Below are 25,942 nucleotides of genomic sequence, written 5' to 3' on the forward strand. Positions count from 1 at the left end.
GTGGGGACAGGCACGATTGGGGACAGAGTGGCCCAGCCACCAGGCACATGACAGCCACTGCCAGGCTGAGCGCGGGAAGCGAGCGCTGCATTATCCACTTCATTAATAATGAAAGAGGCAATTTTCTCAACCCTTTAACTTTTAAAGAGTTCCTGCTTCGCTCAGATTGAATTCCCAGCGACAGGCAAGCCTGGGAGGGATTTTGTCCCCCTGCAGCCGTGCTGAGGTCCCAGCATCCTTTTTGTTTTGCAGAACGAGGGGGGAGTTGCTGGGCTCAGGCTGCAGGGGAGCACCAGACCCTGTCCAGGAGAGGTGTGTGTGGATCTGCCCCGATCAGAAGGGAATTAGCACGCGTTTTTGGGGTCTGCAAGCATCTCCCACACCACGGTCTCCTTTGCAACACCCAGCAGGGCCCCTTCCATCCAAACACTCTGGATACTTCTGCACCTGAGGGTTTGGAGAAAACCCCTCCAAAAAAACCCAGTTTAACACCTTTTTTCCCCACACACACACACTTGCCTCTCTCGACGTTGGCTTCCCGCGGAAGAACTCGTGGTTGAGGGAGCTGTGCGGGGGGTTGAAGCGCGCCTGCAGGAACACGCAGCCGTTGGCGATCGCCTCCAGCGGGGCAGGGCCCTCGTAGGGGAACCCAAAGCCAATAAAGAGCTGCAAGGAACAAACCCAGGTGATGTGAGTTAATGCTGCCTTGGTCTCTGGCATGCCAGCCCTGTGGAAAGGCTCCTGAATAACCCACCAGCATCTTGTGCTGCTACCGAGCCGCTATGGCAGCTCTACGCGGTTCAACACCCCATAGCTTAAAGGTGTTAAAAACTGCCCCCGTGGTCAGATGGATGCTCTGTGGCTCACAGCCCATTGGTACAAGATAATGGGGTGTTTGTAGCAGGGGGACTTGCAGAGATCACCCACAGTGGCTGCAACCACCGTGGTCCTGCACAGAGAAATGATGCTCTGCTTGGGGAACGGGGGGCACTGTGCCAGCACCCTGCACCTCGCTCTGAGGTTTGTCCCATTTCGTTTTATCGAGGCAAGGGGAAGAAGAAAAAGAACTAAAAAAGCCTGAGCATGAAATTAATTAATCAAGAAACTTTGCACTCCGTCTGTGAGGAGGAGAAACTCGTCAGACACACGTCTCGAGTTGAAATGCGGTGCTCTGCTCCGCTCCCGGGTAATTAGCCCTGCTGACAGCGAACCTAGGAGGCGAGCAGGCACGGGGCTCTCCCCCCACCGCCCTCGCCTTTAATTAGAGCTCGTTTCTCAAGGCCTGCTTAACGAAGGGCCGTGGCAGAGAGCTCGAGGGTCGCCCACCTTTGCCTTCCGCAGCAGCTGCTGGAATTCGTGCTGTGGCAGCAGCCCGTGGTTCTTCACGAAGGCCGGCACCTCCGGCGGCCTCTGCGTCTCGTAGTACACCGTGCCGTGGATCTCCATGTACTTGTTGAGGATGGCCAGGAACCTCTCCTTGCCCTGCGGAGGAGTGACACAAGAATTTGGGGGGCTGACCGCCCCAAACTCCTGGGGTGGGTGAGATTTAGTTCTGAAACCGCTCGCTTGGAACAGCCAAAAACCACCAAACCCACCACCAACCCTTTTAGGAAGGGCAAAACTTGTACCCTCTCCTCCCCCACGGATCCCTCAAGACATATATTTAGAGGAGGGGGTCCCCAAAATCCAGCACCCCAAAACATGCCACGAACACCAGCACCCCAAGCCCGGCTTTTCCCGCAGCGTCCGCGGGCAGCTTTGGTGCCAGAGCTGCTGAATTACAGATGAGTGGAGGCAGGGGGAGGTTTGCAAAGCCAGGGCTTGTTAATGGCCTCTCATTCCACATAACAAGTCCCCAGGATGTTCTCACTTGGGTTTAATCCCTCAGCTTGTTTTACTACCTGGAAAATCAAGAGGGTCATCATTTTTCTTCTTTTAGAGGCTTTCTAGCTTTTGCTCTCCGAAGCAGCCTTCCATTTTAACAATTTTTCTGCTGCAGATTTTTTTTTATTTTTTTTTTCTTTTTGCTCAGAAAAGCACAGAGGGACCATACTTTGGATGCTGTGCTTTCAGCTTATTCCAGGGCTGCGATAGGCCCCTAAGGAGCAGGCTGGGAGGGAATCAGGAGGTATAAAGGAGGAATTTGAGAAAACTCCACACGTTGCCTTAAAGCCTCTCTGAACACAGCATTTCTGCACTCAGCCACGTAGCCCTGGACTTCTCTAAGGCTAAAAACCAGAGCTGCATACAGAGGAAAGAAGCCAAGCAGCAGTTCCTGGTGAGACAAGGCTGCGGGGTGCAATCTTGGCCACAGAGGGCCTGAGGAGATGGAGGTAAAACACCGCTGAGCATCACTGGTGGGGAGAACCAGACCCAGCTCTGCTGAGCATAATCTAACCCCGACATGCTGTTGGGGGTGTTGGATATTATTTGTGGATTCTAGCTAAAGGGAGAAAACGTTTGTAGCACTAAAGACAGGCAAATGGTGATTTTCACCGTCTTGAATCCCCTCCCAGATGAACCTAACAAAGCTCAAATGAAGCTTCTGGATAAGAAGAGGTTCAGGGGGGTCACATGAGATGACAAAACATCTTCACCTCTCCCTGTAACACGCCCAGGGCAGAGGCACAAGGGATGGGCAGGGGGCACAATGGCAAAGCCACGAACCCATGGGCAGGAGAAGGTGACATGGGGAGGTTGGATCTGGGCTCACCATGGATTTCCAGGGCTTTGCCCCAGGATTTCCAGGGCTGCCAATGTGGAAAGCTGGGCATGGGGGCAGATGCAGCCCCCCATCCACTTGGGGGCAAACAAGAGGCAAACATGATGCTTTCCCCCCCCCCAGACAGTGCACAGGGCTAACACGGGACAGCAGCGGGGTGCAGCACCCTACCTGCAGCTGGAACATCCCCAGTGGTGCGCAAAGTGGGAAGGAAAAAAGAAAACAAACACGAAATCAAGAGTTAGCTCCTTGTTTTCAAGCCCTGGGAGGAAAAACAACTCTGGAAGAGAGAGAAGGGGAGGCAGAGCCAGTACCAAGAGCCCGGTACCTCCTATGAAAGGGAGAAGGATGTTTTATTTTTTTTAATGGATGCATGGAAAGTGGTGGCCCTGGTGCCCAAGGACACGCACCTTCCAGATGCTGGCCTCCTTCCCGTACACCACCGCCATGCTGCCCACTTTGTTGGACTTGATGAGCTGCCTCTCCGTCTTGTTGAGCTCCTCCGACACGAAGCCCATGAAGGAGTTGTCGGGGGTGTGAGCTGCAGACACCAAAAGAGGGACACGGCTCGGACCTTGTGGGGCTGAGACGAGGCCGGCTCCAGTGCCTTGGTGGAGCTTGGAGGAAAAATAACGTGAAATCCCAGGAGAGCACCTCAAAAAATAAAGGTTTTGCACCTGCTCGAGGGGCTCTTTAAAACAAAAGGCATTTTTAAGGATAATAAATGGGTTTCCAGACAGGAAGAAGTAATGTTTGAGTCACTGAGCACCCAACGGGTCACCGGGCTTGGCTCAAGTGCAGCTCCCTTCCACGGCATGGCTTATCAGGTAAATCCAAGCCCTGGGCTTCCTCCTGCCTCAAAAATCCCAGCTGAGGAAAAATTGCACTCTGCAAACCAGACTGTGCCATGGGAGCTGGCAGCGTGCTGGAGCCACCTCTCCTGCATCTCACACTCCCACAGCAGGAGAGGCACCAGGGGCTGTGGTGCCTCAGCGCCCACCTGGATGCCTCGGGGAGCGGGATCACAGCCAGGGAGGACAGCACCACCCATGTAGCTCCTTCTAAAGGCAGCCAGAGCTGCTTCTGCGGCACCTACAAGCCCCCAAAATTGCCCCCGTGGGTCCCCGTCCCCAGCTTACGGAACATGGTCATGAACTGGGAGGGGTGCAGGTTCCAGTAGCCCCAGTTGGTGCGGAAGCCACGCAGCGTGGCGTACTCCTCGTGGTTGTAGGCAGGCTCCGTCCCAAAGGTATCGATGACTCGGACACGGCACCTGGGAGAGGAGAAAGGACATGGTCACGTCCCCAAGCCTGCCTAAGGAGCGATTTCCCACCCCAGGGCTTTCTCTCCCCGTTGTTTTCCAGAATGATGCACGTCCTGGAGACTTGCTAATGCTTTTCCCAATATCCCAGGAATGCTGAGGCAGGCATTACCAACACAAGACCGAGGAGAGAAAGAGAAACATCAAGCCGGGGAAGAGAAAAACAAGCTGAATGTGAGAGCAAATGCATTTATAATAAAAGCAATAACATTGCTTGTCATTTTTCTCTCTAATAAAATTGTGCAGGATAGTGGAAGAGATGGGAGAAAACATAATAAATAGCAGGACTATCAGCACTAAATTAAATCGCATATTTTCCTGCCTGGTGATATACCAGGGGATGATGACATTTGTCTTGGTGCTGAAGGAGCCAGGGCCAGGGCTCTGCTTCTCGCAGACACAAAGGGCTCCTGCTCCCTTTGTGGCACAGCAACCCATGCCCGCAGGCTTGCAGCTTGGAGGCACACATGTGCCGCAGACATCCATAAGGTTGGGGGTTTTCCTCCCAGTTCAGACTCTTCTAACGAGGTTTTGTTTCAAACACGTGAGGCTCTGGAGCGAGCAGACCCCCTTGTGTCACTGCAGCAGGGGCTGCAGCATGGAGGCAGCTGGTAAAGCCAGGCAAAAATCCGAGCTGCCATAAAAAAGGGAGAGACTGCCTGGATGAGGCCAGGGGCTCCTGGGGAGGGGAGGATGCCCCAGGGGCAGAGCTGGGCTGGGGGCAGAAGCTTTGATGGAGACCCCACAGCTCAGCCCCTGAGGCACAGCAGCTGGGTGATGATGAGTTTTGCAGCGTCTCTTGTTGCCTGTTGTTGTTCGAGGTCACCAGCACCTCCCTTTGCTTGCTCGTTAAGGAGGGTTGGAGAAAGAAGGGGTTTGCTTACCTGTATTTCTTAAAGGAGAGCCCCATGTGCTGCTTCATCTGTTGGAGACCGTGGTAGTCGGTGTAGATCAGGTCAAAAGGCAAAGGGTTGGTCAAGGGACAGTTTCCCCGTCCTGGAGGCACCCCTAAATTGCTGGAGAGAACCAGGAGGGCCCATCAGCTCCAAACAACACATGTGCACACCCCTCACAGGGCTTTAGGAAGGGTCATTGGCCAGCTCCATGCTCTCCACGTTGTCCTCGTGCCCTGGGGACTTGGGGACAGCCTTGTCCCCATATCTGTCCCCAGGCAGAGCTCCCTGTGCAAGGTGAGGTGAGGCTGGAGCTCCTCTCTCAGCACTTGGAAAGGCAGGAAAATAGCATTTCTCTGCTCAGCCTTCATTTCCTGGGCCAAAAAATTGAGGTTTGGGGGAGTTCTGGTCCCTCCCCATCTTCACACCCGCTCCAGCCAAGTTCCTGCTGCGCACACATGGATGATGAAGCTTTTGCAGAGCAAGAAGCAAGAGCTCACCAGCATCTCGTCTGACACACGTGCTCCCCTGGCCCTACAGGACTGGCCTCAAGTTGAAAACACCAGTTTGCTTTGCTTTGTTGGCAATCACGTCAGCACCAACAGACTTAACACAACCGTGTCCTCGTGTCCTGCGTGCCCCCGAGTTCTCCAGCTTGGTCACCAGTCCCAAATCCACCCCGTGCAGACCACACACACCCTGTTCCTCTCCAGCCCTTACAGGTACTGATCACATCCCACAGGACCCTCACATTCCCCTCTGCCTGCCCCTGAATTTTGGGTACATTTATTACTATTTCTGAGTTTTTGTCCCATTTGTGGAACAGCTCACAAAGCCAGGGCAGTCGGACCGGGGGTCTCATTCGGTGCCATTTCCAGGGATTTTCAGCCAGTTCCTTAAAATAACCCTTTTCAGCCCCCTCTTCCCTCCTGCAGCAGATAAGGTGCGTTCTGAAAACCCAGATAAACTAGATCGACTGCAATCTCTTTATCAAGATCATCAGTTACCTTGCCGCCAACGTGCAACGTGATTAATCTGGCGTGATACATGGCTGGTAAACCTGCAGCATGTCTCCTTCCATTTTCAATTACCTCTGTGAACTGATGAATCCCTCTCCCCAAAGCTGTTCCATTAAGTGTACCACTGATGTCAGCCTGACAGCCCATCTGCTTGTCTGGACCACGTTTCCTCCTCAGAAAGAAAAAAAAGTGACACCTTCCAACTTCAGCAGGTTTCTCAAAAACCCTTGCAACACGTACGTGTGATTTCAGAGTGCCAGTGTGCTCAGAAATACAGGCGATCCGCCCCTCAGTGGCAATGTTCCTGTGCCTTTTTCCTCCTAAACACTGGCTCCTCCATTACTGTGAAATGAAAACATCCACAAGAAAATAATAATAAAAAATAATAAAAATAAAAATAAATGCTGAGGCCATTTGACCCAGCTGGGTCCTGCCCCACTCCCACCACACTGCAGCCCCCGTTCTGCCTCAGTTCTTCTATCAGGGGGAAATATTTTTTGTATTTTGCAAAGCTGAGCCCAGCACCATTGGAAATCCTGACTGCTGAGATGCCTGGCTTTGTTTTCTTCTGGGCTCCTTGCTAACTCCTAATGGGAATTTATCCCATCCATCCCTATGTGTATTTTCCCTTTTCTTAGGAATAAAAGACCCAGATGGTTTTTAGATGTCCAGACTTTGAAGCCTTCACTCTTATATCACCTCTCTCATGGGTTCTCTCAATTTCTCTACATTTCTTCTTCCAAAACTGAGCATCCCCTCTGCATCCCTACAAGAGCCATCCCAAACCCTTGAGCACTCCTGCGACTCCACAAAGCGAGTAACCACAGAATCACACCGCTCGCCCAAGCCAGGGAAAGCACAGATTTTCAATTCAAGGCAAAGAGCTGCGTCTGCAGCTGCTTCGCTGCTCCTGTCACAAGGAATATCAGCAGCAGCTCCGGGCAGAGCGGCCGGGTCAGCCGCAGGGGAAACAAGCTGCACTTTTATCACTTTTATGGGTGATTTTACACGACGCAGCAGATTGGAAAGATGGCAGGAATAGAAAGGCTCTCACCTCCACGAGCCACCTCAATGAGATAAATAGGGCAGCAAGGTGACCCGGCCTCATGGGGGTGGAGATGTTTCCTCCTGATGGGAGATGCTGCCCCGGTGCCCCCCAGGGCGGGCAGGATGCGGTCCCAGAGATGGGTTCGGGCTGGGGACAGGCTGCACCCAGCTGGAGCAACAGGGCACAGCCTGGCTGTCTCTGCACTAGGGAGAAAGGGAATTTTAAAGCCACTAAAAATCCCCAGGATTTTATAGAGATGCAATAGTAAATGCCACGTTTGCTTGCCTACGTGCCACTTCCACCTCAGGCATCAAGCGATGTGTATTCAGGAGTTATGGAAACCATGCCGTGCCTTTCCCCGAGCCCTCTGCACCTCTGCTCTTCAACCCAGCCCTGAGTTTTGGCTGCAGGCACCCCTGCCCAGAGCCTGGCAGCAGTGCTGGCTTGCACCAAAGTGCACAGCCATGGAGCCAAGCAAACCTTGCATTTAACCAAACCAGATCTTTTCACTTTTTCCACTTCTTTTCCAGCACACACGTGCCATACATTCTGTAATGAGGCTGCTCATGAGATGCATCCAAGCAAGATGCCACGAGCTCGGACGTGTCACACAGGCACCACCCTTGTTTCAGAATCATCCAGGATTTGAACAAAGCCCTGACCAGGCTTGACAAGGAGCTGCAGGAGGCAGCAGGCAGCGCAGCTCATGCCGAAGCCTCTGCAACCTTCCCCCTGGGTACGTGCCACGGGGCCAGCCCAGCCCTGCCACCTCTCCCCAGATGTCTGGGACTTCTCCACATCCACCCATGCTCCGAGTCAGGAAGGAATCTGAAGGCAGGGCCAGTGGCTTGAAGCAGAGCATCTCTCTCTCACTTTCTTATCCTTCCTAACCAATTCTGAACTGCTGATTTTAATAATCCAATCACGCAAATGCAGGCCGCACCTCCTAGGTGGCGGGACTTTTTTCCCCCTTTCCTCCTTATTTAAACATTTTTTATTCAAGCTTTCATCATTTGCCAGTTAAGTCAACTAATTTTCTACTAAACCCAATTTCACTCATGGCTGGAGTGAAATTTCCGTGATTTTTCCTCGTGCCGTGTACCATTAATGGCGCTTGAAATTACGCAAATAAAACTGACGAGCACAAACGCCTTTTTTTCTAAGCGAGCTCAGCCAGGAGATTTGTTTTCGAGAAACCCTCGATCCCGGTCCTGCTCCTGCAGAAACCTCCCCTCCGAGACACCCAGCGCATCCCCACGGCCAGCTTCCTCAGCCCTCGCTTCCCACGAGGGCTCACATCGCCTCCGACGCTGGCAGACACAAGCACCGAGCTTCCCCCTCCGCCAGCTGCCTCCACCAGCTGTGCCCACTCCAGAATAAATCTACAGCAGCTTCTTGTCCTGCTATTTTCCCCTTGTAGGTACTTCAATCAACCAGGGGACGCGTTCCCTTCCCGAGCGCGGGGCAGGCTCTCTGAATTCAGATGACTGCAGGCTTATCTTTACATCCCGTTGACCTATTTTCAAATTAACCCAACCTTTCCCTCCGAGTCATCGCTCCTGGGGCTGAGAAGCCCAGCAGCAAATAGCTCTCGTGGGAACCTGCTGACAGCCCGAGCCAATATCCCACGTTACATCCCACTGCACCCTCTCTGCCCGCATCTGCTGGCATCAGCCAGCTGGGCTGCAGCAGGGGGACTGCAGGAGGGCTCGTGCCCTTTCTGCTCCCTGTTTGCAGAGGCACAGGGAATTACCCAAGGGACAAAGGGTGCTGGAGACAGCCCGAGCAATGTGCTGGCCCCTGGGACAGCCCCGTCACCAGTGATTTAAAGAGCAAAGCAGAGGCTGTGAGATGCACGCCCTGCTGTGTGGCCTCTGCTCCCCGCTCTTCCTCCTGCCAGAAGGGAGCAGATGACCTCAGAAGCAAGGGGTTTCCAGCAATTACAGGACTCTTTGTTAAGCCACCTGCACATTTCTTACACCTGCCATGTGCCACAGGCATCCGGACTCCTTTCCTGGCCTGTGGTTGTGTGCTGTAGCCCAGCTGGGGGAGGGTGCCAGCAATGCTGTTTTCTTCTGAGGTTCAACAGCACCCCACTTTCCCATCGTGGCAGGAGGCAGAGCTCCTCTCACCTTTCTAAATTTTGCCGTGATTACCAAGGTTACAATAACCTCTATGTGATTAAAGCAGAAGTTTCTGCAAAGGCGAAGAAGCCAGCTTAGCGAGTCCTCATTTGGCTACAAAATAAACATATTTCACGAAGGAGGGCAATTTAACAGCTCGGTAATTCGCGCTAATTTATGCACCTTCCATCTCCTACGGGATGGAGCCCTCCAAAGTGGCAGAGATCCCTCCCCATCATGCCGAGGCGGCTCCATCCCTGCTCCCCACGTGGGAGCCGCCAGCAAAGCTCCGAGCAGGGAGATGCTGAGTTAAGGGGAGAAGCACTCGTGGTATTTCTTGGCTGGAATTAGCCAGGAGAAGCCAGAAGTGGTGCCCGAGCTGGGCAGAGCTGAACCCCAGCAAAGCGCAGAGGGCGCAAAGCTGCTGATTTCAGCCCTGCTTGCTCTGAACGGCTCCCACAGGGTTCAGTGCCAACTTAAATGAACTGCGGAAAATTACCTGTGTTTGGAGATGTGCTGGCAGAGAACTCTTCCTGGTCAGAAATACAGCAAATAGCCAATAAATTTCCCAGGAAAGGGAAAGAAATGTTTGGGCTAACCCAGGGAGCAGCCAGGGCGCTCTCGTGCCAGCAGTGCCTGTGCGCACCTCGCCTTGCTGGGCTGCCTCCTGCTGCCCCGGTGACATCTGCAGCAGCCCAAAATAAAGGGTATTTTCAGCCAAATCATCACAGGCACCACTAGAGCAAAGCCGGTTCCTACCCACTGATGTCCCAGGCCCCTGGGTGCTGCATCACCTAGGACGTACCTGCTGGAAACATGCCCTGATTAAATTACAGATGGAAAAAAAAAATGAAAAATACACCCAGCCTCCCCCCTGGAGTGCAGCATCCAGCCCGATGCCCCAGCACGGACACGAAACCCGCTTATAGAAACACACGGTCTCCAGGAATGGGAAGAGCGGACACTACACAAAACGCATTTCATGCCCAAAGGAGCTGATCGGTCCCACGACCTTGCCATGCCATCAGCACCACGCGTGTCTGGCCACTGCTGGACATCTGCTTGTCCCTGCACGATGCCAGGGCTGCGTTTGCCAGCTGGAGAGGGAAGGTGAAGCCTGGAGGCCGGGCACCGCGTTGGTTTTCGTGCGAACAGATGCGAGGCGGAGAGATGGCTTTTATCTGCCAGAAAATAATTAGAAATGCCTTCATCTGGCCATCGCGTTTCCATTCGAATGGCCCTTCTTGCAGCCTGAATACACCTCAGTGACCGTGGAAAGCACGGGAAAATAGCGGCTCTAATTAAGTAGATGCCAGGCAGCGAGATGAGAGCGGTGGCTGTGCTGGCTGCAAGCGCTGGGATGCAGGCAAGGGCTGAGCAGAGCCCCGTGCCGTGGCTGTGCCCCACTTGTTGGGATGCTCCTCGCCTGCACCCCGTGGCTCACAGCCGCTGCTGCTCACCAGGGAGAGGGCTGCCAGCAGGGGAACAAGCACATGCCTAAAATTAAGTGCCCTGCCAGGGCCTGTGCTGTGAGTCCAGGACTTGACACCGGAGCAATTAAGCTCCGAGAACACTTTGTAAAGCCCTGACCCCGCGAGGCATCAAATCCTGTTTTCTTCGACTTTCTGTCCTGCCTTATGAGCTGTTACTTTCAAGGGGGCGATTTCAAAAGCACCTTTCAGCGCTGCCAGGATCAATACTGCCCATCACTTCAGCAGCGTGCAGAACTGCCCCCAGCTCCCGAAACCCCTTCCCCAGCAGCCCCCCCTGAAAGCAGCCAGAGGTGTTGGTGTGACCGTGCCCACCAGCACCCGAGGACAGGGCAGGAGCCCGGTGCCCATCCTGCCACGTCCCCAAGGTGCTGGGGGGGATGCTCAGCTGCGTGCACCCAGTGACGATCGTGGGTTTGTGATGGCACAGCCACTGCTCCAAAGGCTCTCCTTGTAATTTTCCAGCATCTCCTTCGAGCTGCCTCATTAGGAACCCAGCTCAGGTCCTGCAGACAACCCTCCCCTCCCCTGCCTCGCACAGCGAGCCTGGTTCTTGTCTCCCTGCAAGCGCATCTGGGCTACCAAAGCAGCACGGGGGGGCTTCAAGCAAGAACCGAGTGCTTATATTCAGATTTGAGAGTGTCTATTTTATTCAGGTCTCAAAACACTGCTGTCTCCCTCTCCTGCCCCTGCACACCCAGCACACCTCGTAACCCACCTGGTCCCCTCCCAGCACATTGCAGCACAGCCAACACGTGCCCAGTGATGCTCTGCTGCCGTGTTTCACCTCCAGCCTGGCAAGATGCATCAGAAGGCAGCTAATAAATGAACCAAGAAATGCAGGAGAGGACAAACGCCTGCCTTTGGTTCAACAGCAGGAGAAAAATTAAGCTCTGGCAGGACACAGGAGCGTGATTAGCAGGTCTCAAAGCTCCAGAGTGGGCAAAAATGAGGCTGGATTTGGTGTGGTGCGGTAATTTGGCAGCCCCTGCAGCTCACAGGGAAGTGCTGGCACTAAGCTACAAGATCTGCCCGAGCCAGAAGCGTCTGCAGCCCAGGCAGGACAGACAGACAGACACTGGGTGTGATGGGGACAGAGAAGTTCAGGGACGTGGTGAAGGACACGCGGCAGCGAGGTGGGGACACGGCCTCCTGCCTCCCCTGTGAAGGTGAGCAACCTGATCGATTCCTGGAGCCTGGTTTGGAACCAGGCCATGGAAAAAACAGGGCTGGGCTCAGCAAATCCTTCGTTCCGGGTTCGCTTTCATCCCCAAAGCACCTGGGAAAGGCCAGCTCAGCACCTGGGCACTTCACCGTTTGCAGTTTAGCCGCTGCTGCTCTCCTCCTTGGAGCACCGTGCAGATGCCATGCTCCAGATCCCTTTGCACGCCCAGCCCGCCAGGTGCCACCTTTGGGGGCCAGGGACTTTCTCTTCATCCTGTTTACCCAATCCCCATACTTTAGACCCAATCCTGACCACTGCCTCCAGGCATTGCTGCATTGCAATCAATAAACACACCAGTAACAAGCAGCTGGCAGGTAACTGCTGGCTGAAGAGTGCGCACACAAACCTTTTAGCCATCCCTTGCCAATGATCAATACAGGTATAAAAACCAGCTCAGAAACGTGAAGGAGCAAAAACAGACCAGGAGAGAGGTTATTCCATGCTGAATAATGTATGGGCACCAGGCTTTGCTCCGCGAAGCCGTGCTGGGCAGGAGCAGCTACAGCTCCGAGCTGTGAAGGGAGCAGGGGGGTGCCAGAGAGAAATAAACAAAAAGCGAAATCAACATTTCACATTTCTGGAGCGAAATATCCCCAGACCCAGCCCAAAGCTGGATCCTGGCTGCGGGCTGAGCTGGTGATGGCAACGATGAGATGTGAGCCAGGGGAACCCCAAAAAACCTGCAAGGTGGTGCTGCTGGAGGGGCTTCACCCGAGGCACCCGCAGCCATGTGTGAGCTCCCTGAGCCGCCCCAGGGGGCTGCACGGGGTCAGCAGGAGGGGGAATCGGAGCACTTGGGTGGGTTTATCTTTGCTGCCCACCCTCAGCAGACCCAACTGAGGAGCTGAGCAGGGACAGAAGCATCACAACGCATTCCTGATGTGGGCTGTAGCCAGTTTTCCCTTGAACATCGTGTAAGGAGGGAGAAGAGGGGGGGTTCTGGGTCCGTCCCAGCACTGCAGCCCCCTCCTCGCACATCCCCAGCTTTCTGCACAGCATCCCGTGCCCGCAGCCACCAGCAAAGCCCCCTCGGGACCTTGGCTAAGCACGCAAGATTAACGGCCAGCACAGCTTGTTATTAATCACACACCTTCAGTTAAGCCTCCCGCTTGCTCCCGGCAGCACGGGGGCTTATCTCAGCCCTCCTCCATGGCACGGTGGCAGGGAGCTTTCCAAAGGGTCAGCAGGTACCGAGTCGGGTCCCATCCAGCACCGGGATGGGTCTGCAAAGCAGGACCCAGCTCCAGCCCCAGCTCCTGCCCCGCTCGCCCCAGCTGTGGAGGATCCGTGTGTCCAGGCATCTCGGGGAATAGGTCCAAAGCCACACAGCCAGAGCAGATTTCATCATGGCCAAGCGGTGCCAGAACTCCTACGCTTCTCAGAAAGCTGAAACCTTCCAGGGCCTCTCCCCAGGGTGGCTCACAGGGGGAAACAAACCCTGCACAACCCCCGGGAAGCCTCAGCCAGCTCCTTCCCCTCATTAAACAACCACCGTGAGGCCCTCCATCAAAAAACACAGGCAAGAACGAGGCAGCAACAACAAAAGCCTCCCAGCCATTAACTTCCTCCGTCCTGGAGCACACGGATCCAATTCAGCACGTCCATTTAGCTCAGCACGCAGCGCAGCACAGGGATGGCCGCGATGCATGCCCGTGCCTCCTTGAGAAGCTGCTGCATCTTGCAGCAGGACCAGGATTATTTTTTTTTTGGAGTTAATTACTCGGGAGCTAATTCTGTTCATTAATTCTGAATGCTGCAGGGACTGGGTTGGGTTTTTCTTTTCTTTTCTTTCCTTTTTTTTTTTTTTTTTCCCCAGGATTGTTATTTATTTTTTGCACTCCCTTCCCAGCACAGCTCATTATGCGGCAGATGCTAGCTTAAGCATTGCCCCAAATCTCCCTGGTCCACGAGGAGACTTCAGGCTTTTCTCCATTTACATCCTGCCCTCGTTTGCATTTTCATTGGCACTTGCCCTCCAACTTGACATCTCTGGCAGGAGCCCAGGAAACCTTGCGAGAAGCCCGGTGATAACAAGCTCAGCAGCAGAGCCCCACGCCCGCTCGGGCATCTCCTGTATGACCACCTCCTCCTTTTTTCTTTTTCCACTTAATATTGGTCTCTCTTGGAGACTGGGTGCTGAGGGTGGCAGGGTGCAGCTGTTTGCACGCTCCCACCCTGCCTCACCCCATGGCACACCGCAGAAAGCACCCCAAAATTCCCCCGTGGGTCCCCAGACCAACCCCAGGACCTCCAAAGGAGGGCTCCTTGGTCCTCACAAGGGACACGGGTTATTTTTGGCAGCCTTACTCAGCTGCCTCACAGCCGAGCAGGAAGGGAGGGAGGGAAGGAAGGAAGGAAGGAAGGGAGCACGGCTGCCGCTCAGACACCACCGGCACAGCCACGTACCCGCTGTGGTGTGGAGGGAAGAGCCCCCGACCCGTGGGACATCCTGCAGCCACACGGCCCCCAGAGAGCATTGCTGGGGAACGGGGGCCAGAATGGACACGGGAGATGCTGTGAGCTGACAGCAAGGGACTAACGTTGCTCAGATCCAGCCCCAGGACCACGCAATCAGCCCCACGCAAAGCCTTAAATTTGTACCGATCTCTCCCACCTCCTTGGGATGCGGAGGGGATGGGATCAAGCCCAGCCGTGGCAGTGCTGGGCTGCACCAACCCAGAGCCTGCACCAACCATGGGCAAGGGAAAAGCCAGCCCTGAGCTTTGCAGATCTCATGATTTCAGACAAGTGCACGCCCCGAGGGCATCGTGCGCCCGTGGCACCCACCTCTGCAGCTCCTTCAGCGACACCGTCACCCTCAGGCTGTGTCCCAGGAGGAAGAGGGCAGCCAGGATGTCCGCCCACTGCACCATCTCGCCCAGCGGGCCCCCCTTCAGCACCCGCGGGCTGAAAACGTCCCCCGACTCCTCCGTCAGGAAGCCGATGTGAACCAGGATCTGGGGACGGGAGGAGAGGGGTCAGTGCCGAACGGGCAGCTGGGGTGGGGGGAATGATGTTGTCACCATCAGGCAGTTTGGTTTTTAAAGGCTTTGGCCAAAAATGACTGATGATTGTGCCCCCCTCCGCCTCCTCCTGCAGGCTGTAATTACTCAGGGAAATCACTCGGGTGTGAAGACAAACAATCTATGCCCAATTAGCAAGGACCCAATATTCAAAGGCTCCCAGCAGCTGGGCTCTCTCTGTCTTTAGACCTGGTCCTTTTCCCCCATGCCCATCAGGGGCTGTTCATGGATGGGGCAAGAATCTCTCTGCAGAAAGGGCCTCCAAGGGGAGGGCAGAGGGAAAATGCCAACAGGAGGGCCAACAGCCTCCAGCACCCCTAGGAGCTGTGCCACCCCCTCCCCAAATTGCAGTATCCTGCTGTAAAATTCTGCCCAGATTTTGGTCACGCTTGTCCTGTGTCGTCCTGAGCGCACACAGAGCCATGGCCAAGGCCACCCTGCTGGGAATCACAGAATATTAGGGATTGGAAGGGACCCTAAAAGATCATCTAGTCCGATCCCGCTGCCGGAGCAGGACCAAAACCCACAGGAACACAGCCCAGCTTCTGAAACCACTGGAGCTGAACGCTCCGTGTCCCCATCCCCACACCAACACCCCCCCTGCAAGCTGCCCCTACGTGTTTCTGGTCTCTTTGCCGCCCCTTCAGCTTCTGCTCGAGGCGCCGGGCGGCCCGCAGCCACTGCTGGGCCAGGTGCCGGATCCTTTTCTTCATGAAGCTGAGCGACTCCTTGCCCGTGCCCACCAGCTCCAGCAGGCGAGCCAGGTCGCTCCGGAAAGCTGCCTGCAGGAGAAGGGAGAGATGCTTTGTGCCTGCTGGCAAGAAAAGTACTGATTTATTTTTTTTTCCCAAAAAAAAAAAAAAACGTTGGAGAGGGATGGCTTCACTTGGGAAGCCTGACGCAGACGACAGGTGGGAGAAGCGGGGGATTTTAGGGGTTGCTTCCTCTTCTTGTTGCCTCTCAGCTCGGCTCTTGATGTCAGGGACATGGGAAAGAGCCCTTGGGCTGCCCACACCTGGGGATGGCAGTGACATGGGGGCGCCCAGGGCAGCCCCAACCAGCCCCCCTTGCACCACGGTGAATGCCACGCATCCAAGGTGCCTTCCCAACCGAACCACCCCCCTCTCATCAGAATTGGTGCTGGGGACGGCCCCAGGGACATTTATTGCAGCAGCTCCATGCCCGTCACATCCCCCTGATGTCCCCAACCTTACCTGGGCGCGGGGTGGTGGCGGGGGTGACGGGGCGGCCGCCGTCTGGTTCCTCCAGGGCAGGGGAGGGCAGAACCACTCGACTTCGCTGAGGTAGATGAGGAATGAGCACTCGGTGCCGTCCACGCCAAAAAATGCATAGCAGGGGTCAGAGGTCCACCGGGCCCTCATCCACTGCAAAGGGGGCAAAGAAATATGGGGGGCTTGTCCCTGGCGCAGGGACCCTCAGTCCTCTCCCCCCTGAGCTACATTGGGGTTTGGAGGTGAGGGCAGGGGGACAAATGGTGAGGAGCTGCTGGAAAAGGAGGGGTGGTTGTGTTCCTTTTTTTTGTGATTTTTTTTGTGTGTGTGTGTGTGTATTTTTTTTCCCCACCAGTTCTAATTCTTCCCCCAGACCGGAGTCATTACCTCCTAGGAAACGATGCGCTATGGGGACTTCTTCCCGTCCCCTGTGCCAGGGCTGCGGATTTCACAGCCCCAGGCACACGGCGGGGTGAGGAGGCAGATCCAGCAGCCATCCCCATGAAGGATTTCACGTGCAGGAGAACAACCAGCGACCGCAGACCCCATTCATCATCCCCCCCGCCCAGCTCCTGCCAGCCTCTTCCTAATTCAACTCCAAAACCAAATCTCCTCGGGAGACAGGTCGCAGCGCCTGCTATGTAAAATGCACCAATCACCCAGACAGGAGATCGAATTACAGCCTTCCACAATTAAATTACATCCCGAATTCGCTCCAATCGTGGACGGAAAGGGTGCCTTGTGCTAGGGGAGGTGGAAAACGCAACGCCCCGGTGTCATTTCAATGTACCCTTCAGTGTCTTTGCAGGGAGACTCAGCCCTGCAGGATCCTGAGCTGGAAGCAGGAGGCCGGGGAGGGGAGGGGAGAGGGAGATGCTTTTAATTAGTTCATGTAAATATGCTCTCTGACAAAGCAATCGTGCTCCAGGCCAAATGCCAGGCTGCGCTGAGGTGTAAGGAGCGCGCCGTGGCGGGCAGGACGTGGTATTTGCGATCGAGGTCCCTGCCACCTTAACAAGATGCTCTTCTGCGACACGCTGAGGTTATTCCCCAGACACCGGCACTGCTCCAGATATTTAAAGAAGATGTGACAGTGCTTTCTCCTCGCCGTGCTTCTGTCATTAAACACAGAAAATACCGGCAGGGAGAGACAGACTCAGGGAGCTGAGCCCGCTGCTGCCTGCCAGCCTCCGGGTCCCCAGCCCTTCCCCGCTGCTCGAAGCCTTTCCCAGCAGTTTCCAGTTGGGGTCAGCTCCGACTCACCTCCACCTTCCCAGCGCAGTCAGGGTATTTGGGGTCCCTGGGCACCTCGCACTGGTCCCTCCTGCCGTCCCCCACTGTGGAGAGAGGAGTTGGGTGAGGCAGCGCCGGCTGGAGCCACGCGAGGGGATGGGATGGGATGGGGCTGGCAGCCCCCGGGCATCACGAGGCAATGTTTTTAGGAGAAAACTAGGGCTGCCGGAGACCAGGGAGTGGGAGTTCCCACCCAGGCTCCTCTTCCTGGCTGTAACAGCAAGGCGAGAGCCCTGGAAACCACGCTCAGATCAAAGATGCTGCGACCACGCGCTGCATCCTCACTGAGCTGCCCCAAGCGGTGCCAGGAGCTCTGCCCAAGGGCTTCGTGTGCTCCCCTTGGTTTTGCAGACTGGAGTGGGTTATGTAGCCTCAGATCAGCATCCACCCCACATTTTTACCAAGTTCTCCAGGGCAGGATCTCCCTATTGCACCTGTGTACTGTGTCGGAGCCCAGCTGTGCACAGGACACTTACTTTTTGCGCTCATGAGGCTGTTCCGGAGAATCTGATCTACTTTTATTGCGATGTCCGAGACGTTTTGAGCGATAGCTTGGATCCTCTCCATCAAACCAGCTGCTGGCTGGAACCTGGGAATAAAGCAGAGACACCCTGAAAACATCCCCAAAACCCAGGCAGAGCTGAGCTGTTGTGTGCAACACGGGAGCGCCTCATCCTGCGCAGGCTTGGCACCAAGCTCAGTAGCTTCAAAGAGATTAGGCTTTAAAACAGCATAAATCGGTTTTCTGCTATTTTTTTTTTCCAGTGTGCTCATAAACACAGATATAGCCATGCATTTTACATGGGGAAGTATTAAATATGCCGGGGAAATCTGTTTTCCTTATTTCAGACGTGCTATGTTTGAAAATCCTCTGCTGCGATTGTTGGTCTCGCAGTGCATGCAGGAAGGTTGGGGGGAGAAAAGAACCAAAAATCAAGCCAAAGGATGAACAAAACAACAAAGGGTGAAGGACAGAGCCACACCACAAAGCATGCAGGACATGTGGGTGGCCCGAATCACCACCAATGGGTGGGTGGATTTCCACTCCCCATGGTGAGGTGCAGCGCACGAGGGCTTTGGGGACAGGGGGACGGCTATGGGGACAGCTTCGGGGACAGTGCCATCGGCAGCACAGCCTGAGCTGGCCTTGAGCTCAGTGTCACAGCCCCCACAGAGCACGTGGGGACCTTCGTGGTACAGCTGGAGATCAAATGCCACCGGCGTGAGTTGCTGTACTTGTACATGAGCTAAGGCTCCCGATCAATGCCGTCCTGGGTAAGCAGCACCATTAAACCCCTCTACACAACGCACCAAGCGGCACAAGTGACAGCACTGCAAAGATGCCTGATGTCAATTAAAACCTAGTATAATTTACACAAAGGCAGGAAAATTCAATCCACTAGCAGTGGCGCCCTGCCTCGCTTGGTGAGGGGCAGATCTCCACCTCCGATGCCTCGCTTACAGTTTCTACCGCAAACGATGCCCTCATGAGCTCGGTTATCATGGAAAATAATTTTCCCTTCTGCAGTGTCAGGGCCACGAGCTTTTTCTGCTGCTGCTGAGATCGTTATAATACAAAGAAATGTCCTAAGCAGGGAGCAAACCCAAAAGGACTACCTTGAATACTCCCGACACAGAAATAGGTACTGATACCAGGTCCTTCCCCCTGAAGTTTTATGCTTGTTCTCCAGCGGATCACTGAACCTGGAGGCTGGGATTTAAAGCACCTCTGTCCTCAAGGCTAAAAAAATCCTGGTTTTATGAACCGATACTGCTCCGGCTGTTGATTTAAAGTCCATTCTCCGGCAGCAAGCAGCCCACATTTTTCCTTCTGGCATGGTTTATGACCATCGATACTCAAGCTGCATACCTCTACGGGGAGCCACATATCTTAGGCTTTTAAGAAATAATAATTAAATGCAGAGGACACCATTGCCCCCAAGTAACTTCCAACCTTTTGCAGAGAATAAAGCCCAGGTCTCCTGCCAGCTGCTGTAACTGCTGAAACAGGGAGATTCCTCGTGAGACCCTGGCAAAATACAGACACAGAAATGACCTACGACAAGCTTGGCTTGTGAGCGTGGCTCTGAGGAGACAAAACGCTCCCAGTCTGAGGGCAAAAGTGCTCAGCCAGCCCTGAAAACTCTCAAAGCCCTGGTTTTTGGTAGCTTTTTTCCACCAGGAAGCCGTGGTCAGTTCATGAAGGTGATGAGCACACACGGACTAAAAAATGAAAAGCCAGGACGGGCAGGTGAGGATCAAACATCTCCAGAATTACTGAATTTACAGCCAACGAGCCCAGCCTCCTGCTGTAACAACAGGAGGGGGACGATGGCTTGGCAGGAATGCTCCTCGGGTTTCTCCAGCACTCACAGCAAAGCAAAAGGATGGGCACAGACACAGCAGCCCTGCTCCAAAACACCTAAATCAGGGCACGGTCCAACCTCTACCTGCAGCCAGAAGCTGCCCCAAGACCTGGCCAAGTCTAATCCAGCCCCCAGCAGTCAGGAGAATCCCAATGATCGAAGGCAGCCTTGGTCTCCATCTCCTCCCTGAGAACCTCCAGACATCAGCAAGGACCAAGCACTGGCACTTCCAAACATAAAATCAGGATCTTCACCCCCAGATAAATGGCTCAGCCCCACAGCCAGCACCAATCCTGCTCACTGCCACCAGATCTGGCCCGGTGCCTGTCAGTTCACCCAGCTCCTGCTGCAGCTCTTCCCCGAAAACAAAGGCTTTGAGGCTTTGATGTAAGATGTGTGTTTGATCACGGCATGTCAGCAGCACTCGCAGCTCTCCGAAACAAGACAGCCGCGTCGTGCCAGGCTTCCTGCAAGGCACAGGAGGGTTACCTGAGAGGAGACGAAAACCGAACTGACCTGGATCAAGAAGCCAAGGGGATATTTCGCTCCCTTCAGCTATTCTGGAGCTGAAATGTCCAGTGTGGTCCTTGGCATGTTTTATATATTAAAAGGAAGGAGTAACTGCAGAAAACATCCTGAACCATGCTCAGTCTCGCACCACCTGCACCTTTACTCTTCAAATCAACCTCCTCCAACCTCCCCCCCTGCTTTGGGCACTGGGTTCCAAGGGCTTTGGGTGCAGCACCCAGCACACCGCCTCCTCTGCTGGGCAGCAAGGCACAGCTCGAGCAGCAAATTTCATTTAACGTGCTAATGAGACGAGAAGGAGGTTAAGCAGAAGTTACATCAGCTATCATTAAAGCGATTTGTCACCTGGGTAGAGGACAAGGAAATAAAACACCAAAGGCAAAACCTCTAAGGCAAAGAGGTTTCCTGCAGCTCGTCAGAATTCGATACCTTAATTCTTAGCACCTGGAGACACTGGGAAGGACAAGGTAAGTGGCTTGTTCTGCTAAATGACAGCTCAGCAGAATGGAAACGTGGCTCGTTATCCAAAAACAGCAGCGAGATCACAAAATGTTGACCCAGCACGAGAAGCAGGGTGCGGAGTCACGGCACGTGGCCGGAGCAGGACGGTGCCTGGAAGGGACCGGGCAGGACACGCTCCATGTCCCACAAAGCCTGGCCCCTGCGGGGTCTCAGGCTGCGGGTGCAACCCCCACCAGCACAGCAGGATGAAAAGCTCTTTACCAGCAACACTGCTGCACAGGGAGCAGCAACGGGCCCCTTCTTTCCTTCTTGCTTTTTAAATTTTTCTCTAGCGACGATATAAATGCCACCGAAATGCACTGGGGCTATGCCAGCTATTGAAACTATAGTAAATTACTACAGGTTTTCTAGAAGAAATTTTTCCCTGGGACCTTAAAACCATTTACTACGGCAAATACAGTACTTTTACTTCTAACCATCAATATTGATTTCATCTTTATTATTTTCAGATTTATACTTCCCTGTGTTGATTACGATTCAGATCACACAGTGGCTTATAACGCACTGTATACAGTATTCATCTCATTTCAAAAACTGCTATTAAGATGTATCTTTCCCCACAGGCAGATCATTTGCCATATAATGTAGCCAGAGGTTGAATTTTCCTTTACTTTTTTATACATTAATTTGGTTCCCTTCACTTTGTCTCTTGCTCGCAACCCTGCAGCAGCGGCTCAGACTCAAGCTTGTTTATCCCTTTACAAGGTACCGTATTTTTATTGCCTTTTATAAAAAGTGGCATTATGAAAAGATGAATCTCTTTCTATTTGTGCGTTGTCTTCATAATACAAACCCTAAGCATATTTGTTTGCTCATCCTATATTTCTTGCTATTAACTGCTGAAAGCGGTGACTTTGGAGGACCGCTACAGATGGGGAAAAGCAGATGTTTTGAAGATACATCAACAAACGCAACGTTCGTACAGAGCCGTTTACCAAAGGATTTCAACTTGTTCACGGTGATGTGCTGTCATTTGCCTCTTTAAAGATTTTTTTTGCCCAAAGACACAAGGCAGAAGAGACAGCCAAGCACAAAACGTGTCTGCCCAGCTGCACCACAGGAGAGGGAACCCAAATCCCAAGGGGCACTGATGGCAAACCTTCTATCCACATCCTTGTGTGCATCCCCAAGTCCTCTACAAGGGGATGGCTTGCACTCAAAAACACAAAGAGAAAAAAAAAAAACCCTTAGGGCAGGGAGGTTGCCTGCTAGCTGCTGCTCTCCCCAAATTTCGGATTGCTGCCCCTGTACCGCAGCTCACAACAGGGGCTGCAGCAGGGGTTGGCCAGGTGCCCCATTCATGAGGACCAGCCACACATCTTGTGTTTATTTAAGTTCTGAACCTGGATTTATCACCAGAAATCTGGTACTGGAGCACGTCCGCAAGCTTTGCTTGGCCTTAGCACGCAGCCATGGGTGGCCGTGAGAAACACTGAGCCCCGTGGGGTGCCACGGTGGGAGTTTGGAAAGGTTCAAAGCCATAGGGAGCAGAGGAAAAGCCCAAAGCCTTTCTATCAACCTGGCAGAAAAGCACAGTTAAAGGAGAAAAAAAAAAAAAAAAAAATAGGAAAAAAAACAGGCAAAGGTGACCAAAACCTGCTGCACACCACATTACTGGGAATCCCATAGCTGACAGGGCACAAAGTTCAGTAAGATGTGGGGCTGGGGCACGCACCCCATACTCCCCAGCCTCATTACAGCCCCTGGTGGTCCCCTGGGTGCCCCAGATCCCATCCCAGCACAGGTACGGTGCCGCTGATCCCCAGGAGCTGTGCACTAAACCCTGTGCAACTGAGAAGGGTTTTATGCTTCACAGGCAGCCCCGGCCGGTCAACCGGATAAAAATAAAAAATTGCATTAAAAAAAAATATATCACAGAACCGTGCACGCTTCAAATATAATTTCTGGTATCTCTGTATTCAGCAATCTTTTTCATTACATCTCAGGGCTGAGACAAACAGCTCAATCTCCTCTCCGTGAATACTTGAATAAAGACCCAAGATCGCTCGGGCTCTGTTTGCACTCTTTGTGAATTCATATCGGGCAAATAACCTAGAGAATACATTATTTCAGGACAGGACCATGCCAGGGAAACTCATTTGAAGCAAATATTGGATGCTGCACGAGCAGAGCTGCTGCCGAGCTCCTCCAGTCGAGCTACTTCAGCAAATTGTGGGAAGGAAACCACGCGGGTGACCGGCCCCGGCTGTCCGAATGACAGATCACGTTGTAAATACCGGGGCATTTTCCTCACTGAAGTGCTTCGATTTATTTTAATTTCCATTTACCGCAGGTGACGTTCTGCACAAAAATGCATTTAAAGGCTCAGGCCCTGAGCGAGCTGCGGCGCCCCTTGGGGAGCCTCTGCCTTCGCAGGGAGCAGGCAACACATTTCCCAGGAAATAAGGTCTCTGATGAAAACCTGGCCCAGCTTCCCAATCAGCGTGGTATTGCAGCCCTGCACCGAGCACCCAGCGCATATTTCCACACAAGCAGAACTTGCCAGCGATGTGTAATCAAGATTGTTAATTAAAATATTTTACGAATGCTATAAGCTGCTGAGGGAGCCTTCCCGAGCTGGATACGAGGCTGCAGCCACAAGCCCAAGCCCTCTTCTCCCTAACGCCTTGTGGAGCAGAACAGAGCCAAGCCCTAAGCACAGGTGTCAGCGAGTTTTATTCCTGTGAACACAAAGGGTCAGAGATACAAGGGTTACAGGCTCAGTCACCTCGATGTACCTTAATCTTCGCTTGATTGGGGCATAAATCAGAGGTATTTGCTGCATGCTCGGGCAGTCTGATGCCTGCAGGCTGCCAGAAACGGCCTTTGGGGGGCCCTGGAGATGTCGCCATGCTCAGCAAGCTGCTGAGAATGACATCCAAAAGCAACCTGCCCCAAAGTTAGACGAAAATACCCATTTTGCCCACCTGAGGCTGTGCTGTGGGCTCTGTGGAAGGATGCTCCCCATCTCCTGCGGGTACTGAGGGCTCTCCAGCTGCAAGCTGCCCGAGGTGACTCGAGCACAGCTCCAAACCAACAGGAGAGCACTTTAACTCCACGTCTAACCCATTGAGAAGCCTCCTTGGCAAAGCCCTGTGTAAGGCAGCCCCCAACACATCGACATTTCGGGCTGAAAATGAACAAAAAGCAAAGCCTGCTGAGGAATTGACCACAGCAAACCGAGCTGGAGGTGCTAGGGGGATGCAAACCCAGGAGCAAGGGGGGAGAGGAGCCGGGTGCTGCCATGGGGACCCCAACATCAGCAGCAGCGTCCCCAAGGTGCTCCTCGATGGCAGCGATCTGGGGACAAACGGAGCTGGGCAGGACGCAGGAACCCCATCCATTCGGTGACACGCTGTGAGACCTGTAATTACCAGGGGAATTTGGAGTCATGTAACGATTACAAGAACAAATACTTTAAGCGCATGGAAATTAACTGAGCCCTGGCAGTAATTAAGCTTGAAGATTAATCAGTCATTAGCAAATAACACTCTTCGTCTGCTAACCACTACGCAGGGCCGAGGGGCAGCAGGGCAGGGCACCGGCACACAGACCCCAGCCTGGGACCTCTGCTGCCACTTCCCATGTGGGGATAGCCCCAGGATGGGGACCAGGGCTCCCTCAAGCCCCCAGCTCTGGCATTTTTGGGGTCCATTTAGGATCAGCCACCTCGCACCCGCTCCATCCCTCCCCAAACTCTTTCCAACAGGGCACTGGCGCTTCTCCTGCTGGCTAACATTTCCCCTGCCCAGCAAACAGCTCTCCAGGAGGCTTCCATAAGTACTTCTAATTTCCTTCCCTCTGATGATTTACGAGGGTTGCATTCAATTAACAGAGACATTGATTTTCCTGCAGCTGACTGGCAGCCTGCTGGCGATCTGTACAAAAGCCACCGCTCACCTTCCCGCACGGGCAGGGAGCACAAACGGCTGGAAAAGGGCTCAGGAATCCCAGGCACAAGGCAGGGTGCTGCAGCTGGTGCCCCTAACCCAGTGTGAAAAACCAGAGATCTTCCCAAAAAAAACTCTGGGCACCTCCTCTAGGGCAGATTTTGGATGCTTGGGTGTACCAAAACCATCTCTAAAGCCCTGCAGGGGCGATGCACAGAGGCACCCACGCACGCTCAGCCTCAGACAGCACCTACGGAGCTGAAGATGATTTTTGCCATCTTGGGGAGCCTTCCAGCTGTGTAAAGATGCTTGTCCTGACAGCTGGGGGCTTCCCAAGGCCGGTGGTTCATTGCACCCCATGTATTTGGATTCCTCCCTGTCCCTTTCCCTGCAGAAATCCACCCCTCCGGGCTGGTGCGGGGGCACGGGCTGTGCTGCTGATTGCAGGGTTTCCACACAGCACCCGGGGGGGCTTCAGCTCGTCCCTATCCAGGAGGTGCTCTGCAAGCCCACAGCCTTCCTATTTCGGTGGCGATCCTATCATAGGCACGAGAGCACTTTGGGAAAATGAGAAATAACCCACTGCTGCTCAGGAGCGGCGGACACTGTGCTCGTGGCTGTGCTGACCGGGATGGGGATGAGCGCAGCAGCTGTGCTAACCCAGAGGGGCTTTAAAGAATCAAATCCCTTTGAAATTACCACCCTTTAATTGTATCAGCGTTGGCTGACAGCTTCACATCAGTCACGAGAGATCAAAGAGGGAGGGAGGAGGGAACAGGCCAGGATGGAGCCAACAACCCCAAGGCTGGGGCTGCCTCGGGCTCGGCTGGAGCCCCCTTCCCCTTGCAGCCCTACAATGAAGCCAAGCTGCAGGGGCTGCAGGGGAGGAGGAAGGAAAAACTCTCAAAGACACTAAGGACCATCAGCCCCACCAGCTTCATCTGCTGTTTGGGATGCTCCCAGGGGATAATTTATAAAGAGCAAAAGGTGAGGAGCTGGCAGAAGTCACCCCTGCCGAGGAATATTCTGCCCCTGAAAACTGAGGACGCTGTAATTGCCAGCACTCGGTGCCATCTCAGAGGAGCCACAAAACACAGAGGATGCTTTGAGGAAGTCTGTCAGCCCTCATCCTCCATGGTCTCCCTGCCCCAGACTCAGCAGATGAACCAGCCCCCCCCTCAGCCCTGCCATTAGAAACCTGGAGCTGTGACACCCCACAGCCAGGGTCACTGCTAGGTGTCACCCCC

At 53.9% G+C, this 25,942-nt stretch overlaps 1 protein-coding gene across 2 annotated transcripts in view; it reads right to left on the minus strand.

Moving 5' to 3' along the window:
• The window catches only part of MGAT5B (alpha-1,6-mannosylglycoprotein 6-beta-N-acetylglucosaminyltransferase B), a gene marked incomplete at its 5' end in the record, with an annotated part of 56,190 nt that overhangs the window by 8,188 nt on the left and 22,060 nt on the right, over positions 1-25,942 (minus strand). Inside the window, 10 exons of one of the 2 annotated variants that reach the window (XM_082774590.1) lie at positions 520-666; positions 1,327-1,482; positions 3,133-3,263; positions 3,862-3,995; positions 4,928-5,059; positions 14,629-14,798; positions 15,482-15,646; positions 16,079-16,249; positions 17,360-17,433; positions 17,866-17,978. In XM_082774590.1, coding sequence (XP_082630716.1) covers positions 520-666; positions 1,327-1,482; positions 3,133-3,263; positions 3,862-3,995; positions 4,928-5,059; positions 14,629-14,798; positions 15,482-15,646; positions 16,079-16,249; positions 17,360-17,433; positions 17,866-17,978 — 1,393 coding nt within the window. Of the gene's footprint in view, positions 1-519; positions 667-1,326; positions 1,483-3,126; positions 3,264-3,861; positions 3,996-4,927; positions 5,060-14,628; positions 14,799-15,481; positions 15,647-16,078; positions 16,250-17,359; positions 17,434-17,865; positions 17,979-25,942 lie in introns of both variants that reach the window. The other variant, XM_082774591.1, reaches the window with a different exon arrangement.

This window comes from Aythya marila (genome assembly GCF_965140915.1).
Source record: "Aythya marila genome assembly, chromosome: 18".
Classification (NCBI taxonomy): Eukaryota; Metazoa; Chordata; class Aves; order Anseriformes; family Anatidae; genus Aythya; species Aythya marila.